This window comes from Drosophila takahashii, chromosome 2L (genome assembly GCF_030179915.1).
Source record: "Drosophila takahashii strain IR98-3 E-12201 chromosome 2L, DtakHiC1v2, whole genome shotgun sequence".
NCBI classification, from domain to species: Eukaryota; Metazoa; Arthropoda; class Insecta; order Diptera; family Drosophilidae; genus Drosophila; species Drosophila takahashii.
The window spans coordinates 3,573,237-3,592,391 of NC_091678.1; the positions used below are offsets into that span (position 1 = coordinate 3,573,237).

Sequence of the window (19,155 nt, forward strand, 5' to 3'; positions counted from 1 at the left end):
ATATAACTACTATCGATAAAAAATTTACATATCGATAGTTTTTTAAATATATACCAAACCGCTTTTTCAATTTCTTTTTTTTCCTACATTAAATTTTCTACTTATATTTTATTTATTCTGGCCAATAGGGCCAGAAAGACTATTCTGGTATATAGCACCCAAGGGTCTCAATATACCAATAGTCACATCTGTACAAACACATGTTATGGTTCCTTTCGCGGAGCAGGCATTTGTCCTTATTTGGTGCTTTTTATATTGTTAGTAGCCTCCCCACACGAAAAACACCCCTAACGGGAACAACTAAAGGACGGCAAAGGACACGGGCATAGCCGAAATATTTGGATGGAAAAATAACGAATAAAATGTCTAGCAGTCAGAATATCGCTTTAAAATAAACTCCCTAACTTAATCCGCCCAATTCAGTGACTTTTGCAATAGCAAAAGTAGACATAAAAGTGTAACAGTTTATTCATTCCAATCAACAAAATGTTCAGGAGCAAAAATGAGGGGAATATTGTGTACAAATGCACAGTGCGACTCCTCGACGATTCCGACGTCCTAGAATGTGAATTTCAGGTTTGTAATGCTCTTGAACTTTGCCTTTTTCAAGTAAATTGGACTAGATTATTGGGTTTGCGTGAATAGAGTGTGACATCTGAAGCAGTGGTCATCTGTCATTGATGAGATTTTCGTTGCTATCCTGTTATTGTGCTACAAATAAATATACTGTAAGAAACGAAAAGAACGCAGGTTATCTCGACAAAAATAATGGCTGAATAAAAAGGTAATCTCTGTATCTGATTATCGCTTTACTGGCCCAAAGCTCTGAATAAATCTATAAGCCAGAACACTTTATTTTCATTTTCTATCTTATAAGCTTGTGCTATAAACAGATGGGTGGCTAACGCCCTTTCTGCTTGCCGGCAAAAGTATGTGGTTATCCCTTGAGCCACCAAAATAAAGCTATCTAAGACTAGGGTTAAAAAGTTTATATTGAAGAAAGATATTTTATTTTTTAAAGTTTATTGTAATATTATACATTATTATGTATTTATTAATAACATTAGTCTTTACTCTAGTCATATGTGTTTAACATGAAATATTTGGGATTGGTTGCCCCTGTACTTTTGCAATTTTGGGGTTGTTTTCGAAAGAAATGTTTTAAAATAAATTTCTTATAGTTTTGCAAACCGTGTTTAAGCTTTGAGTTGAAATACATTTATATATTTGGATTTAAAATTGACAAATGAGTTCATTTTAACATTCAATTGCTTTTCTTACAGCCGTTCCATAAAGGTATTTACCTACTGGAGTACTTGTGTGGTGAGTTGGAGATAAAAGAGAAGGATTACTTCGGCTTGCGATATGTTGACTCCGCAAAACAAAGGGTAAGTTTAAGCTTTAATCAATATGGATACAAATATTTATAGTTAATATGCAAATATTCCTTGTAACAATTTTCAACAGCACTGGCTCGACCTGTCCAAGTCCATAATAAAGCAATGTAAAGGTAAGTAGTCTTCTAACTAATGCGTGTTCTTCTTAAAGCGAATTCTTTTATTTGTACAGAAATGGATCCATTATTATTTTCGCTGCGAGTGAAGTTCTACCCAGCGGATCCATTTCGACTGACTGGAAATGCACGGATTATGCTATACCAGCAATTAAAAAGGGACCTTCGACATGGTCGTTTGTATTGCTCCTTGGGCGAAGCGGCAGCATTGGGTGCTCTAATTGTTCAAGGTGAAACTTAGGATCTCAGGTATCTTTGAACTGTTTTTAATACCCATTGTCTTTGCAGAAGAGCTTGGCGACTATAACGAAGATGTCCATATAGGAGGTTATGTATCTTCCATAGAATTAGCCCTACGGCAGACGGAGTATCTGGAAAAGAAGATAATAGAGCTGCATAAAAAGCGGGAGCCTGGACAGGATCTCTCCTTGGCAATGGACGAGTTCCTGGGCATAGCACGCGGCTTGGAAACCTACGGCATTGATCCGCATCCAGTGAAGGATCACCGCGGATCGCAGCAGTATATTGGAATAAATAACTCGGGTATTAGCACGTTCGTTACCGGCAAACGATCTCAACACTTTCGCTGGAACGAAATACATAAAATCAATTTTGAAGGCAAAATGTTTATAGCGCATCTTAGTTATACCGACGCAAGCCGTGAGCCGGTAGGTTTTGGTCTTAAAAATATTTTTAAATGATTCAAAATTATTATTTTTTTTAATCATTTCTAGAAAAAACACACAGTGGGCTTCAAGTGTCCTACCGGCGCCGCTTGTCGATATTTGTGGAGATGTGCCATCGAACAAATGCTGTTCTTTACGTAAGAAGTTATTTATGGCTCATTCCACGTGAAACGTGACAGGCCAATTTTGGTCAAATCTCAGAATCAATCGAAACTTTTTTTTTCGATAGAGGATTGAAATATAAGGATCGGTTTTTATTTTTTTTTTTTTAACTCTTACCGTTTATTTTTTAAAAATATTTTTGTAAATTATCTCCGATTTTTCAGTTATGCATCACTTAAGACTCGTTTGAGTTATTTCAATATTTTGTATGCAACTTTGTGGGATATGTTCATGTCTTTCAGAAAAATAATTAAAAAAATTTTTAATTTTAAAATTAAGTATTTTTTAAGAGAATTTAAATTTTAAAAAATTCTGTACGCCAGAATACACGCGGTTTCCGAATAAAAAAATAATCCTCATATTGCTTCATCAATTCTTTACGAAGTGGTAAAATACAATTTTTTTATTTGCAAGACCTACTAGTAAAGACAACGATTTTAGTTTAGCAACTTTGCATCATGCAACAACAGCGCAACGTGTAAGAAGAGAACAGCAATACGAACACGGGAGAGCAGCAATAGTGCTTTCCCTTTCTTACACGTTGCGCTGTTGTTGCATGATGCAAGGTTGCTAAACTAAAATCGTTGTCTTTACTAGTAGGTCTTGCAAATACAAAAATTTTATTTTACCACTTCGTAAAAAATTGATGAAGCAATATGAGGATAATTTTTTTATTCGAAAACCGCGTGTATTCCGGCGTACAGAATTTTTTAAAATTTAAATTCTCTTAAAAAATACTTAATTTTAAAATTAAAAATTTTTAAAATTATTTTTCTGAAAGACATGAACATATCCCACAAAGTTGCATACAAAATATTGAAATAACTCAAACGAGTCTTAAGTGATGCATAACTGAAAAACCGGAGATAATTTACAAAAATATTTTTAAAAAATAAACGGTAAGAGTTAAAAAAAAAAAAATAAAAACCGATCCTTATATTTCAATCCTCTATCGAAAAAAAAAGTTTCGATTGATTCTGAGATTTGACCCAAATTGGCCTGTCACGTTTCAGGTGGAATGAGCCTTATCTAATCGTAATAATTTTATTTAACTGAATGTATTTATTCTTCAGATTGCCCAATAGCCAAAGTGCTGCTGTGATTTCAGGCGGAGGATTTTTCTCCTGGGGTACAAAATTCCGATACACTGGAAGAACTGAGCGCGAAATTTTGACTGAAAATATAAATGCATTGCGGGAACAAAAAATAAATAACTCAAACTCAAGCAAGCGAAAGGCGAGCAGTGTGCCAGCCACGCCCTCCAGCCCACAAGGCGATTTAGCACAAATACGTAAGTAAATGAATTCCTCCTAAAGAATTCGCGCTCTTAAAAGTTTATCATTTAAGCGTTTACTTACTTGTACTGGTATAAACTGTGAAGTTACTTTTCCTGCAGATCACTAATGCATTTGTATTACTATTTTAGGATACAGCAGTTTACCGAGATCAACGATGTCGGAGCCCCTGGGCTATGGGATGCCAAATGGCCACTTCTACGGGCAGGACCACGGAATGAGTGAGGTCAATGGGGGTATCCAGATCTCCAGCCTGGAGCCCGTGTGCGAGGAGGCTCGGCTGAGGTCGTCGAACATCGAGGGCGTCAACTACTTGGCGACCCAGATCGGGGGCTACACATACCGGGATTCCGTCGAACATTCTTCCACTGAGAGCGGCCTGACTGTGAATGGCTACGACCATCCGAGGAAGCACAACGACTCGAAGCAACACGGATCCTACTCCCCCAATCTGTACTACGGACAGTCCGATGCCTTGAACTCCAGTTCGCCTGCCGACAACTTTCTGCATTCGACTGATCCGAATCGTAAAGTGAAGAAGTTTCGCAAATTCCACCTACTACACGCCTTTGTGCCGTCCGTCATCTTTGTGGCTTTTGCGATGGCCGGAACGGCTGTGTTTATTATGGAATCCGAGTCGGAGGCCTTTGAGCAATTGCGCAATTCCCCCGAAATGCTCTGTTTGCGCTATCAGTACTATCAGCCTTTGAAAGAGTTCGTTTTGGAAAAGCTCGGCGGTCGGAGAAAATAAGAGTTTTTAATTATGTAGACGCATGTTTAATTCCACTAGCAACTGCTGTATCGGGTATTTTAAGTGAATTCTCTATTATTACGCAATAATGATTCCATATTTAATACAAAAGCCTGAAATTTAATTTTAACATTAAATCAATTCGTTTCAATTGGGGGAGGAAAAATATTGGTTCGAATTAATTAACCTATATTATAGGAAGTTCTGCTGTGATCGTCCAATCGAAAGATAATGGGAAAGTTTTAGAATGTGTATAAAATGTTAATATCAAAACTTTTCTATGTTGAAAGTGCCATCGTCACTAGTTTTTCCCCTCGTTAAGAGGTGTTTTTATTTGATTATACCTAATCCATTTAATTTATGTTGCACTTCTTATTAAATATGCATGCTCAACACATTCTGAAATTATTCAGAAAGAAAGTAATTTTAACAATTATAACATGAGTCCCAAATCATTTTCAAAAAACAGTTCTTTTATTTGTCGATAATTTTTAAATCAATCTTATTCGTTAGATTTATTAAGTAAAACTTTTATTAAATAAATAAATGTGGCTATCCTTTTTATTACCATGATAGACGGAACATTACCATACCATCATTTGAATGTACATTTTTATATTCTATTTGAAGCTGTCTACTATAGAACAATATCTGCTTGAAGACCCAACGATTCCGAGTGTTTTTTGGCCTTCATTCTAAGGTCTGCTATTGAAGAACTCTTGCTGTGAGCGGCGGCGAAAGCAGCCAGATTTATTGAATATTGTGGCACAGAAAAAAGTCCAGCCGGCACGCTTCCGTTGGTTATAGCAGCAGCATACTGAAATTGTCAGAAGAAAAAAAATATATGTTTTAGATTTAGAATATTTTATATATTTTTACTATATTCCTTAGGGCGGGTCGATTTGTATGGGGCCGAAAAAAGTGATGATTCGTATGGGGGAAACGTAATCTTTAAAGGATTCTAAGCTATGTTGGCGAACATACTTATTCTCTAAAATCACGTTTGACCCCCAAACGCGAATGAAAAATACAGCTTTTTTGGGAAAAATATCATAGTAGTCAGCTCAGATGTATTACTAAATTTGAAATAAAAATTTAAAATTGATATTCAGTAATATATCTGTGTGTGTGTGTGTGTGTGGGGGGGGGGGTCAAACGTCATTTTAGACCATAAGTATGTTCGCCAATATGGCTTAGAATTCTTTAAGGATTACGTTCCCCCTATACGATTTTTGGGGTCCCAAATCGACACACCCTAATATTCCTATCGCCCACCCCTTGAAATGAAAAAGTGCAATATAATTGTTCTTAAAATCCCACTAATAATACTTTTTTTTGAACAATTCTTTAAATTTTTTGGAAAGATAAAATAAAAATTAACTACTTTCTGTTAAATATTTTAATTTTGAAACTGTTCCCTAAAGTTTGTTCTAATCCTTCCCTGCTTTACACAATTTCTGTCGACAGAATACTTCTAATCTTCTAAATATTTTAGTGTAAATTAACTAGAATTTTACCTGATGAGCTGCGACCGAAATAATCGCTGGATCGAATGCAGAAAAGGCGGCGGCTGCTGCAACGGTGCTGGAAAACTGTTTGATGGCCGAACGCGATATCGCCGGGGTGTGTGGCGAATCGACATTGACCACTTTTCCGGAACCCGTGGCACTAGGTGCTTGGGGATTCGGATTCGAGCTTGTCGCAGTTGCAGGATGGGATGGAACGGATGAGCTTCGAAGGGCGGCCAAACTGACGTAGGGTGCCACGCGGCAGGGTTCCAGCGGAGTTGCAATCGGAGGACTACGACTGCCCACCAAAAATCCTTGAAAATGTACGTTTATTAAATATCGCGTGGTGAACTTTTTTGGGGTCTTTGGGATTTATAAATATGAAGTTATGAAAATTTTAAATTGCAATGTGTGTAGGTATTACATAAGAGTAAGTTAAACTAGCTTACAAATTATAACAAACAAAATAACGGTTGCATGATACTACTGTATTTAAAGTTTCCAACTATAGAAACTTTTTCAAAATTTTATAAATACCTAATTATGCTTTTAGAACAGTTTTTAAATAAATAAAAAAATTATGAAATTAAGAATATTTCAAATTACAATCAATGTGTGTAGGTATTATATGAGAGTCAATTAAACTAGCTTACAAATTATAACATAGAAAAACCGGTTACATGATAGTACTGTATTTAACGTTTTCAACTATAGAGCCTTTTTCAAGATTTTATAAATACCTAATTATGCTTTTAGAAAAGTTTTTAAATAAATATTTACTTGCGTAAAAACTATCTAAATAATAACTATTTTTTTCCACACATTACATAACGTTGCACCCGTTATAAATGTGAATTTTAAGTCTGCTCAGCCATGAAAATACCCGTACTTTGTAGATTGGCAAATCGTTTTAAGATTCAGTGACAAGTAATTGAATTCATTTTGTAATTTATTGCTCGGAAAACGCCCCGAAACCCGGAGGCTGCGTCATTCAACCACAGGGACGTGTTACTCCTGGCACTGGAAAAGGAGAATGAGATAGAGATGTAGATGGAGATGGAGCTGGAGCACATACAAATGGCTCTCCGGGGACCGAAGGCCAGGTTAACGTCTTGTTTATGGTGGTTCACCGGCGCAAAAAGCCTGAGAATTGATATGAACCCATAAAGTGCTGCCCATTCGTTGTGTCTGCCGTGCTTTTTATGCCAAATTTCAATTTGATTACATTTCCGAAACTTTTTTATGCTCCGAGGTCCAGTATTGAAATACGGCAGCATTAGGCGGGAATTTGATAAATGAGATTATATCTTTTAATCCAATTAGGCGAAGCTTTTTAATAGCAAATGTGGAGATTTATTTTTATGTGAGCAGCTCACTTTCGCAACTAAGGAGCTCAACTTAAATGGATTGATTTGCGTTTCACTAAATCTAGAATATTCTCGCGTTTTTCGTACACCTCGCTATTTGTTCCGTTTTGTTTGCCTTTCGCATTATAATCAATTGTCACAATCCCATCTGCTCAGATTTTACCAGCGAAACAGGCCAAATCCCTTCGGCAATTGTACATAAAATAAAAACGTTTTTTAGCGACAGCAACACAAATCATTGCTAACTTCATCAAATTAAATATTCGGGCAATAAAAGCGGAGAATACAAATTCTATTGAGTGAGCCGGGGAGCTGATGAATGGGATGGGATACGCTGGGATAGTACAGGATAAGTCCCTGGAAACGAGGGTTGAAAGCCGGGCCAAATGAATTAATGAAGAGACATTTAAATAACTGTGAAACCGTAACATATTGGCTCGGCGAGTTGATAAGCCAGAAAATGAACAGTATTCCGAAATGTAAATGGTCTTGCCTGATTTTTGTGTACTTAACTAATTGCGATTTACACTTTAATTAAGCTTAATTGGGGAGAACTTGGCTAGAGAGCGGTTGATGGTGATAAGCACTGCTTAAAAACGAAACTAATGTACGAAAATTAAATTAAAGACTAGCTTTTCTTGGATTCTAATGGATTTTATTTGCCAATAAAAAGTTATGATATTTTTTTGCTCACCTTTGTGCATTTGGTTTTCGTGCTTTCTACATTTCGCCCTTCTATTTTGAAACCAAACCTGAAAGTATATTGATACATGGATGCTTTAGCTTTAATATTTGATCATTAGTTCTTGTAATACTAGAACATTAAATTATCACTGTTTATTTGCCATTAATTACAGCAGATGCATGCTTCTTGGCGAGTTTGGCGAGCTCAAAGTTCCGAAAAGCGAAACAATTTATTACGGGCCATAAAAAAAGTGACACTCCTGCTGGCACTCGAAGTCGTATCTACATATTTCATGACCACATAGTGTCTATTGCCGGCACCCTGATTGAGCATTTAATCTCTAACCGGCCCCCTGATGCTTAAGCAATTTTCTACTCGCATCCCAGACGGCAAAGGGTGGCGTAAACCACTTAACACCCCATATTTTTCCAGCGTCGGTGGTTGAAAAATCAAAGTCAATGCTTTCGCCTTTGCCCGGAACTTGGAAATTGGGGAGACAATGTATATATGTCCTGTTTGTCATTAGTACAAGTACAAGTGTAATGAATATCCATTGAAAATCAATTTGTGCCCTGTGCTCGCAGGACCTTCGGACCTTTTCATTGTCAAGTAAATTTATGGGCCGTAATTACCTGCACTCTGGCCTCGCTGAGGCCCAATCTCTGACTCAGCTCCTCGCGCATGAAGGCATCGGGATAGTGCGTCTCCTCGAAGAGTCGCTCCAGCTCGTTCAGCTGGTCCAGGGTGAAGTTGGTCCGCGATCTCCGCTGCTTGGTGTTCACCGAGGCGTCCAGATGGTCGCCGTGCTCCCGGATTCTACTTGGTTCCGGGGAGACGCACTTTTCGGGCAGTGCGGGCTTATCGGGCGCCAGTTTCGGCGTGCTACTGTCATCCGTGGACTCGCCTATGTTGGCGGTTACCACTCCACAAATTTTGGGATCTGAATGAGAGGAATACATACACTCAAAAAAAAAGCATGTCACCGTAAAATCGATATGGCCATGTAAATTTCAGATCATGCTAAACCCAGATCTATACCCTTTTCGACCAGGTCAAATTCACCTGGCGTCATATCAAATTAAAATTGATCTTAAATAAGGTAAAATTGACCTACGTTTCATATCGATTTTTTTGGGTGTACAATACTACTTGATACATTTAAAAATACAATACAAAAGTTGAGGGGGCGTTCCATTACAAGTTAATAAGTTCTTGATGACTGAAATCGGCTTATCAGAACTCGAGATATAATACTAAAATTGGCCTAAACAGAGGGTAACCCTCTGATCTGTCAATTTCGATTTGTAAACTTAATAATAGAACATTTTATACAATAATTTCCAAAATTTGTAAATGACAAATCTTTTTTGAGTAAAAGGATGCCATTATGAACATATGAACTAATTTAAAATGCTCAGATGATTGGGTTTATTTACTCAAGCAGTAAATTGATGGTTTTTTGAGTGGATGATTCACTTTGATGAAAGTTTCAGATACACAAACCTCATAGGCCTCCAAAATATATACATTGGCACAGAGAAATATAAAAGAGAGAGGTTTTTTTAACTTTTAGCTAATTTAGCAATTTTAGTAAATGTTTACAAAAACTTTAAGATCCAGGCGTGCTTTACCACGGGTGGCGTAAACAGAATGTACTACATAATCTCCTTCCGGAACTGGAAGAACAGCTGTTAACTGATGATTCAAGAAACTGATAGGCAGCTTTTCTACGAACAAATCGTGCTGCAATATCTAGGTTAATATACAAAATTAAGGAATAGTGGTAGTAAGAACTTACATAGTAAGGACAAGAATGGTTCAAGTTGGAGTAGGCGGCAAATATTCCGTACCAGAATTTATGCAAAGGATTACGTTTTCCCTTCAAGTACTGACAGACATCGGTCGTAAAGTTAAAAAGGAACGGCTTATAGCCATTCAACCTTTTTAACGTCTCTACACTTACCTACAAAATATTAACACAAACTCATGGAAACGCTTCAGATTGTTAAAAAAAAATGATGTACCGAAAGGTCATTTAACGGCAACTGATGAATTTTAGTCCTTAGGGTCATATATTTGAAGGTTCGATTTATTGATTTCAAATAGCAGGCCTCGACATCCATATACTCCTTGTCCAAGGACGAACAGATTATGTTGGTAAACTGGAATCCGCCGTTGACCTAAAGAGAGTATTCTTTTAGCCGGTGATTTCTATTTCTCATTCACGGGTTCTTATGTCCTCACACCAAATCCACCAAAAATCACGATCAAGAGGACCACATATGACAATTTGAACTCCACCATGGCTAAGTAAAAAGTGAACTGCAAACTAATGGCTATTCATTTCGATTTATATATAGACACTGGGCAATTAACTCTAACGATTATATAATTAGTGTTTCACTTCAATCACTTTTTTAGATTTGCTTTAAACATTTATTTTTAGACCGCCTTTACTGTTCAATTTAATTTGGCCAAGTTTCGTAAAACGGAAAGTATTAAAAATTGGTTGATTTGGTTTTAGCCTTTTTTGAACCCCAAATTTTACTGCACTACTAAAAATTATAAACGATAGCTTTTGAAAGAATTAATCATTTATTATCAAAAGCAATTATTAAGTTGAGTCATTCAAGAAAATGCTTGCTACTAAAATGCAAATATTAATTTCAAAAATGTAAAGGCTAAAACACGAAAACCCTTGTTTTTATACATTAAATAATTTTCTAGTATATTTTTACAAAAACTTTAAGATCCAGGCGTTCTTTACCACCGATCGTGTAAACAGAATGTGCAAGATAGTGCCCTTCCGGAACTGGAAGAACAGCTGTTAACTGGTGATTTAGGAAGTTAATAGGCAGCTTTTCTACGATTATATCGTGCTGCAATAACTAGGTTATTAAAGTTTATAAGGGAAGAGTAGGTTTCACTTACATTGTAAGGACAAGAATGGTTCATGTTGGAGTAGGGACGAAATAGTTCGAAAAAGAACTGAAGCAAAGGACTACGTTTTCCTTTCAGGTACTGGCAGGCATCGGTCGTAAAGTTAAAAAGAAACGGTTTGTACCCATTCATCCGCTGTAAGGTCTCGAACCTTATCTACAAAATATTACTCCTTATTCACAGGGGCGCTTCCGAAAATTAAAAAATTAATCTACCGAAATATCATTAATCGGCAACTGGTGAAGTCTAGTCCTTATTGTCAAGAATTTATAGGTTCGATTTATTGATTTCAAAAAGCATGCTTCGAAATCCATAAACTCATTGTCCAAGGACGAGCAGATAATGTTGGTAAACTCAAAACCGCCGTCGACCTAAAGAAAGCATTTAGTTAAGTGCTTTCTATTCTCATTTACATATCGCCGAAACATTTTTTCTTACACGAAATCCCAGTGATATCACGATCAGGAGGACCAGACATGAAAATTTAAACACGACCATGTCCAAGTAAAAGGCGAACTGTACTACAATTTGCTCTACCAGTTTGAATTATATATAAACGCAACGCAATTAAGTCTAATGCTAAGGTTCAATTATAAATCGTTTAAATCACAAAAACTTTTTTTTTATGTTCGAATTTTGTTTAATTTATTAATATATTTATTAAGCCAAACATTATATTTTTAGTATGTTCAGAATTATTTTTTACCTTTATGGATTCATTTTGTAACCACAAAGTGTCGCTAAAAATGACTAATCCCAATTCTGTCTAAAACTAATTTTTCGTGTAAACTAATGTTAATACCCTGCAGGAAACGGAATCAGTTTTGGACTATTAAAATACTAGTTGGGTCAAGAAGGTTAACTAGTTCAAGTTATGTCCATTTCCTTGTAACGAAGTGGTCCATTTTTCATATGCTTGTCGTCGGAAACAACTAGTCCATTTGCTAATAGTTTTGCACTAGTGACTGTTAACCAATTTATGGTTACAGCTGTTAAACTACACTAAAAAAAATATTTTCACGAAAAAACTAAAAATTAATCTGTAAACCATCAAGTGATTGGATTTCACTAGTACTTGACGATGCCTAACTTGACGCTCTTCTTATTTAGTATCCAATTAATAGGCGCGGTCCTTAGAGAATTTCTGATAATTATTATGTAATCAAATACAGTAAATGATAATTAAATGGAATTCAAACAAACTTACTTTTTTTGAGGTAAGTCGCCCTCTCTAGGACTTGAGCCCGGGACCTTTGGATTTGTAGACACACTAACTGATTGAGCCATACGGGCATCACATTTTCTAATGCCCTAACAAGGTTTATGAATTTTAGTGTGACGTAATTCATAAACAGTGATTTTTCACATATATTGCCTCGGACAGATTAAACAAAGTTTAAAATAAAACTAAAGCATCACCTAGCAAACAAAAAACAAAAAAAAAATGTACAGAGACTGGGGATTGAACCAAGGACCTCGAGTGTTTGATTTGTTTAGTGCTAAATTTCCCAAGACATTTACACTCTAGGCTATATTTTTGGATCATATGTGTTTCATTTGCAACTAGTTAAATTCCAGTTGCCTTTTTAACTAGACCCTAACATGTATTTGTTCTACTAGTTAAATATTTTTAAGGTTTTTTTTGTCAGAAAGGTACTAGTCCGAGACAAGTTTATTTTTACTAGTTTTGTATTAATCATTTTTTCGACTAGCTCAAATTTTCTAGACCCTGTGTAGTCCAAATGCATTCAGACAAATTCCGGTTGCTTTATATTAGTTGTATAACTAGTTGTTTTTCAGACTAGTTCGCATTTTTCCTGCAGGGATATCACGATGTTTCAAAAAATAGCTTTCAAATATATCAATCATTTATTATAAAAACCTATTATTGAGTTAAGTCATCCCATAAATTGTTTGCTATTAAAATTCAAATAAAAGCCATTGCTTTATTGTAGACTCTAAAAAGTATAGCTTTAATGCGACTAACTAGTGCGCAAAAAACACATTTGAACTTGAATGAAAAAACACTATAACCATCAGTCAGGTAATTATTTAGTAAATCCTTACAAAAACTTTAAGATCCAGGCGTGCCTTCCCACTGATCGTGTGAACAGAATGTACTACACTCAAAATAAAATTAACCCTAAAGTCAAGGAAATCGCCCTACTTTTGTCTTCAAGACAAGCTCGCCCTAAATTTTAGGGTCAAATTTTTCTATATTTTTGATTTTTTTTGACGTCATATTTCTAAATTTTAGGGTAATTTTACTAAATTTAAGGGCAAAAATTTCTAAAAAGTAGGAAATTTTCCTAAAAATTAGAAATTAAAAACAAAACAAAAAAACATGTTCAATCATGATTTTTTTTTGTATATACGTTTATATTATGTACTCCTCCCTATATACATATGCAGGCGTTGTGTGTCTTGTATATTGTGAATGTTAAAGGTCATGTATTTATTATTATGTATTTGCGCTTGGATTTCTTATCTAACCAAAGCCAAATGTGGTTGTAAATGTGGACTACGGGACTGCGGAAGATTGGGAATGTAGAAATTATGATTAGTTAATATTTTATGTTCATGAAAAAAACTTACAATTTTTTACTTGTCCGTCGTGAGAATCGAACCCGGGTCTCCCGCGCGAGGAGCGAATGGCCTACATACTGGGCCATTGTAGCACTTAAAATTGCTGTGGCAAACCGAGCAATGTATGTAAAGGGTGAAGCGGACAACACATTTGAATACTAATTGCATAATTTTGACCATTCGCGTTTTACTTATTTACATACGTATATACATATGTATATATTTATGCTAACGCAATTTATATGATGTGTAGTATATAGTAAATAACTGAATATAAACCTAATTATTTTTAGTTTACTGCTTGCCATCAATAAAAAAAGGAATAAAAAAAAGTAAAAAAATAAATAAAAATAAAATAAAATAAATTAAAAAAAATAAAATAACATTAAAAAAAAAAGTTTAAAAATTTTGCTCTGGGACTCGAACCCGCGTCGATTCGATTGCTAACCAAGTGCTTTAACGGTCTGCGCCACGAGTACAGCTGGCCGGCAGCTGACAAGTTCTGGCATTGAACATTTTGGTGTGCCAGAGCATGTGAAAACAACTATTTCTATTTTTTAGAAAAACTTTCTACTTTTTAGGAAATGTTTCTATTACTTAGGGTTAGCTTAATTTTAGGGTTAGGGCACTCATTTTTAGAAAAGGTGTTGCCAATATATTTTATTATTTTCGTTTGCCTTTCTATTTTTCAGAAAATAATTTCTAATTTTAAGGGCATTTTTTCTAGATTTTAGGGTGATTTTAGTTCATGGTAACCATTTTCTACATTTAAGAAAAACTTCCTGGATTTAAGGAAAACTTTCTTGACTTAAGAAAAATTTCCTTAGATTTAGAAATAACTTTCTTGTATTTAGAAAAAAGAAATTTTAATGGCGATTTTCTAAAATTTAGGGTTAAATTTATTTTGAGTGTAGGTAATCTCCTTCCGGAACTGGAAGAATAGCTGTTACCTGATGATTCAAGAAGCTTATGGGCAACTTTTCCACGAATATATCGTGCTGCAATCAAGTATTCGATTATTTTATTAAATAAGTACCAAGACTAAGGTTACTTACATTATAGGGACAGGAGTGGTTTAAGTTGGAGTAGGGGGAAAATAGTTCGTAAAAGAATCTAAGCAGCACATTACGTTTTCCATTTAGAAACTGACAGGCATCGGCCGAGAAGTTGTAGAGAAATGGTTTGTAGCCATTTAACCTTTTTAACGTCTCGATCCTTACCTACAAAATATTAACACTAACTCACGGAAACGCTTTTAAATTTTAAAATATAGTGTACCGAATATTTATTAAACGGCAACTGGTGAATTTTAGTCCTAACGGTCAAATATTTGTAGGTCCTATTTTTTGATTTCAGAAAGCATGCTTCGATCTCCATAAATTCCTTGTCCAAGGACGAACAGTTTACGTTGGTGAACTCGAATCCACCGTGGACCTAAGAATGCATTTGATTAACCGGTGCTTTCTATTCACGATCTCTTTTATCCTCACACCAGATCTAAGTGAAAACACGACCAGGAGCGCCAGACATGACAATTGGAATAGCACCATGTTTCACAAAATAGTGAGTCGAACAACTAAAGTCTCTATTAATATTATTATGTACGATTATGTGTTTAATATGGGGAGAGCAATTAACTAAGTGAGTGACAATTACACTAGTACACAAAATTTTATCTAAAACGTACTGCAGGGTTTAAGATTCGGTACTCTGCAGATTAAGTATATTCGATTTTTTATAGAACTGAAATATTTTGTTTATTATTCTAGGTTTACGGCTTAAGTTCCTTTTTGTTACTTATTTTGGGTTCTGGTAAATGGATTTCAGTCATCGAGGGCTTATTTCACTAGTTATAGTAAAATGCAAGATTTAAGATTTTAACTTTTGCAAAAATAAAATAATTTTGCATTTTCAAAATAACGCAAGTAATGTTAAAAATTGTATTTCTGTTACCCGACCATCTTTCATAAAAATTTATTTAATTCATAAATTAATTTCTTTTATATGCAAATAAAAAACCTTTTTGGAACGAAACAAAGGTAATTTTATAAAATAAATTACATGAACATATCATATTATCGCTTTGCTTTGTTAGTTTTTGATCTAGAACTGTGGTCGATTAAAGATTTTCCAAGATCTTTGGAAATACCCACGGTAAATGCGTATTAAAGTCAAAATTTCCGACGGAAGAGATTTAAAGCTAATATCCGGATTAGAAAACTCGTGCATCACATCCAGTACTTGACGTTACCTTCCGGCTGGGAGTCCACATCCAAATCTTCCGAAATTAGCCAGTTCTTGGGCTTGGCCTCCACTACCTTGCGAAAACTTGGGCTCAAGCTGTACGTTTCCGCAGTCTCCTCGGGATGGGGCTCCAATTCTTCTGTTGGTTCCGGATCGGCCGCGAGAATCGTATTGCTCTCCGAAACGGATAGGTCGGTTATATCTATATCCACGGATTCTTCACCACTCGCGCAAGTGTCGGCGTAACTGCCGCCGGAACTAATGGAGTTTATGAATATGGAGTTTTTCACTTCCGCGTGCTTTTTAATTCGCGCGCCCGTCATTGAATTGAATAAGGCGTGAACACTGTTATTAGTTAGGTTGAATTCAAAGGATTTTGTTACAAACTGTGCCAACTGCTCCATGCTTTTTGGTAAATAAACGAGTGCCGCAGTTTTTATGCGTTCGAGCATAAGTTGCTGTAACGAAACTAAGTTGCCGACTATTTTATAGTCAACACCAATGGCATTCGGCGTGCCTAATCACCTCACTTGCTCTTTATTGCTGCGCATGTCATTCGGCTTATCCTTATTGAATTCTTCTGGTTAAATTAAGCGAGAGAGCAGCGTATAAAAATGGGTAGAGGTTTTATTTGTTATTTTTTCGTATAATAAAATAGACGAGAAGCCATCGACTGCCTGTTATAATGTGCAAATATAACTAGTTCAACATCTTGACTTTACTCAATTAACATTTTTATCCTTGTTCACACACTTTGCTCTGCTTTTTCGGTTTCGCTCTCTCTCTCGAGTCCTTAAAAAATCCACCCCCGAATCGGCCGGGCTTGTAAAGTTAAGTGAAGTCCTGCCTACGGTCCTTTAAATTGCTCTCATTGGTCTACAGAGGCAGCGCCGTAATTCCAAAGTGGTTGCACGCTGAGCGATTCCACCTTACTTTCCTATTATTGGTTATAGCCATTATGGAATACAATTTATCCATTAAGCGGCAATGAAACACATTATAATTGCGATAAATGATTCAATGTGGGAGGAGTTTCGCCTTCGCTGAAGGACTTAATCAAAGGATTTAAGCTGTTGCAACTTCATAAATACTTTTAAATTCCGTGTGCTTAACATGTAAATCCACCGCCGGGGCTTTAGTTTTATTTCCCAAAGTTGTCGTATGGGGACCTGTTTTATTGATTGGGGGCGGGTCCACAGCTATAAAATAAGCATTTGGGATGGCATTTTGCCACGCCCTGAATATTCATTACTTTAACTTTGTGCTAATGACACTGGGCAACAAAAGTGATAAGTGTTTGTACAAGGATCCAACTTAGAGCAAGTATAGAATGTGCCCACAGCCTATCTAGCCCAAATTTTGTTTTGCAGTGTAAATTCATACAATTTATCAACGTTGTTCACTTTGGGTTAATATGTATTTAATAGGAAGCTGTTATCTTTGCCACATCTCTTAAACACATCTAATGAGATGAAGATAATGGAAATAAAAGACTATTACTGCCCTATTTAAAAACAGATTGCATAACAATTTAATGTTAAATGTATATGAACATGTCGATGAATATGGATGAAGTAATACAAATATTACCAAATTGAGATTTCCGGGGCGAACTTCAGAGTTTAAATGATAAAATGAGTTTATATTAATTGAGACATTTAAAAATGTATTTTAGTTAATATTATCAGAACCTCAAGTCGTTAAATGGCTTTCAAATTTTGTAATTAAAATTAATTCTTGGATACAAGCAAATTTATTTACAACATCGACTTTTTATATTGATTTTAAAAAGTTTTGAAATGTTTTTTTTTAACCCTTAATGGCTTTTTTTCTGCCATCTTTCAAAACTTTTGTGGTACCAAAATTCGTGTGATATTTTTTAAATATGATTCGATTTTTTAGATTGAAAGTGATTTAGAAACAAATAAACTAATAGCTTACACTATAGCATAAGCAGCATAATTGGCTATTCCGCACATATTGACTCCTTTTCGAATTCTCATAAAGCCTGATTCGCCCCAACGTGCGCCCCACCAATTTTTTAATATCCAATAGTCTTTTCCAAAACCAATGACCAACATAGCATGATTCACAGAAGCTGACGAACAAGAAGCATCATCGTAAATACCGTCGCTAAAACAACAATTAAATGAATTTAAAATAAAAAAAAATATTAACTACTAGTAACTACCTACCTATAGAGCTGAAAGGTTTTTGGTGTTGCGTTTATAGATATCGCTACAGGTCCAATATGCGTAACTGCTGCTTGAATAGCTTGTTCATCGTGTACCGGAAGTATAGCCCAAGATGTTACATTGACTACAGATAGGTCCGGAACAAACTGGCATTTTCCCTTCTACGAAAAAATAATTAACATTAAAAGTATGATATAAAGAATTACAATAATGTATACAAAAACTTTTTTTAAATATATGTAACCAATTACCTTTGCAACATATTTATAATCGTCTGCTCTCATTATGCCACCAGTGCTCTGCAAATAGATCAATGTATTTCGCAGAGATCCTCCCACACAGCCTTGATTCCCATGTGAAACACTACAATCCACGATTTGTTGCTCACTCAAACTCAATACCTTTCCGGTACGTTTGAAAACCTGTCCTTCGATACTCTCCGCAATGGAAAAGGCATAACAGGAGCCGCATGTTTGTTGATTATATGAAGGAGTAATAAATCCCTTGCTTCTCCAATCCAAACTTTCGGGTACGTTTGTCATTAGAGGAGAACCAACAATTTCTGCAATATTATCCGCACTTTCTTCAACATTGCTTTTTAGGAGTCGCAAATATCCCTTTAGGTAGCCATCTGTACTCTGGATACAAAGTAAAAAATATATGAAAAGAATTAAAAAGCTTATTCAAACCATATTTTATAAATATTAACTAATAAATACCATGTCAGCGAAAATATTTGGTTTTAATCTGAAGCTCTTTTGTCCTTCCTGGTAATGTTGGTTATGTTCCTCAATAAAATTATAGTTTTCTTCAAATGCCTTGAAGCTGCGCATTTCATCATTGTTGCGAAGATATTTACGATTATTATTATTCTGAAAATAAAGATATTTAGGTTTTTATCAGGCTTAAGACACATTGATTCCTACCTTAAACTTTTCGAATTCGCTTTTGTAATCGAAAGTTGTAGAATTCGCTTCGCTTAAACTGGATGTTACAATCTGATAATTTATACAACATATAAAAATAAATAATTTCCACATAGCTGTCGAATGGCTACCGTTCAGATACTGTCAATATACAAACTAAATCACCAAACTATGCATTTTTCGTCCGGGATGCTTAGTAATCAAAAAACGAAAACTTTTGTTTGGGAGACCGAAGTATTAAACGCCCTAATAAATCCAAATCTAAAAATAATTTAAAACAATTTTTAAATTTATGAA

General features: G+C 35.4%; 2 protein-coding genes and 2 long non-coding RNA genes across 8 annotated transcripts; 1 reads left to right on the forward strand and 3 right to left on the reverse strand.

The window, feature by feature from the left end:
- Window positions 1-244: 244 nt before the first annotated feature.
- On the forward strand, window positions 245-4,537 carry Frmd5 (FERM domain containing). The gene is made up of 8 exons (XM_017148601.3): window positions 245-576; window positions 1,284-1,388; window positions 1,468-1,510; window positions 1,570-1,743; window positions 1,802-2,181; window positions 2,248-2,336; window positions 3,435-3,652; window positions 3,788-4,537. The coding sequence occupies exons 1-8, from the start codon at window positions 487-489 to the stop codon at window positions 4,405-4,407; spliced, it is 1,719 nt and encodes a 572-aa protein (XP_017004090.2). The 5' UTR covers window positions 245-486; the 3' UTR covers window positions 4,408-4,537.
- On the reverse strand, window positions 1,744-3,850 carry LOC138911874 (uncharacterized). Its single transcript, XR_011417509.1, has 3 exons — window positions 3,720-3,850; window positions 1,990-2,099; window positions 1,744-1,884 (listed from the first exon to the last, which is right to left on the reverse strand). It is a non-coding gene; the product is annotated as an uncharacterized lncRNA (long non-coding RNA).
- A 399-nt stretch (window positions 4,538-4,936) lies between the features above and the next one.
- On the reverse strand, window positions 4,937-19,092 carry LOC108062027 (short stature homeobox protein 2). 5 transcript variants are annotated; one of them, XM_070217312.1, is made up of 8 exons: window positions 18,859-19,092; window positions 18,652-18,804; window positions 18,184-18,570; window positions 17,933-18,093; window positions 17,679-17,870; window positions 7,977-8,034; window positions 5,925-6,229; window positions 5,065-5,224 (listed from the first exon to the last, which is right to left on the reverse strand). In XM_070217312.1, exons 1-8 carry the CDS (start codon window positions 18,970-18,972, stop codon window positions 5,209-5,211), a joined length of 1,386 nt encoding a protein of 461 aa, XP_070073413.1. In that variant the 5' UTR covers window positions 18,973-19,092; the 3' UTR covers window positions 5,065-5,208. The 5 variants fall into 5 exon arrangements, with proteins under 5 accessions (XP_017003996.2, XP_070073413.1, XP_070073419.1 ...); XM_070217318.1 differs by lacking the exons at window positions 5,925-6,229; window positions 7,977-8,034 and having other exon boundaries at window positions 5,066-5,224; window positions 18,859-19,082; XM_017148520.3 differs by lacking the exons at window positions 5,065-5,224; window positions 7,977-8,034 and having other exon boundaries at window positions 6,059-6,229; window positions 18,859-19,080.
- Window positions 14,423-14,936, reverse strand: LOC138913483 (uncharacterized). The gene is made up of 3 exons (XR_011419249.1): window positions 14,772-14,936; window positions 14,549-14,713; window positions 14,423-14,491 (listed from the first exon to the last, which is right to left on the reverse strand). It is a non-coding gene; the product is annotated as an uncharacterized lncRNA (long non-coding RNA).
- Window positions 19,093-19,155: the final 63 nt, after the last annotated feature.

Bases quoted from the DNA above. Each gene is read 5' to 3' on its own strand.
- Frmd5 (XM_017148601.3), top strand. From the start codon at position 487: ATGTTCAGGAGCAAAAATGAGGGGAATATTGTGTACAAATGCACAGTG. The intron at 2,182-2,247 runs GTAGGTTTTGGT...AATCATTTCTAG, and splicing joins CCGACGCAAGCCGTGAGCCG to AAAAAACACACAGTGGGCTT. The intron at 3,653-3,787 runs GTAAGTAAATGA...TTACTATTTTAG, and splicing joins AGGCGATTTAGCACAAATAC to GATACAGCAGTTTACCGAGA.
- LOC108062027 (XM_070217312.1), bottom strand. From the start codon at position 18,972: ATGTGGAAATTATTTATTTTTATATGTTGTATAAATTATCAGATTGTA. The intron at 18,805-18,858 runs GTAGGAATCAAT...CTTTATTTTCAG, and splicing joins GCGAATTCGAAAAGTTTAAG to AATAATAATAATCGTAAATA. The intron at 18,571-18,651 runs GTATTTATTAGT...CTTTGTATCCAG, and splicing joins CAAATATTTTCGCTGACATG to AGTACAGATGGCTACCTAAA.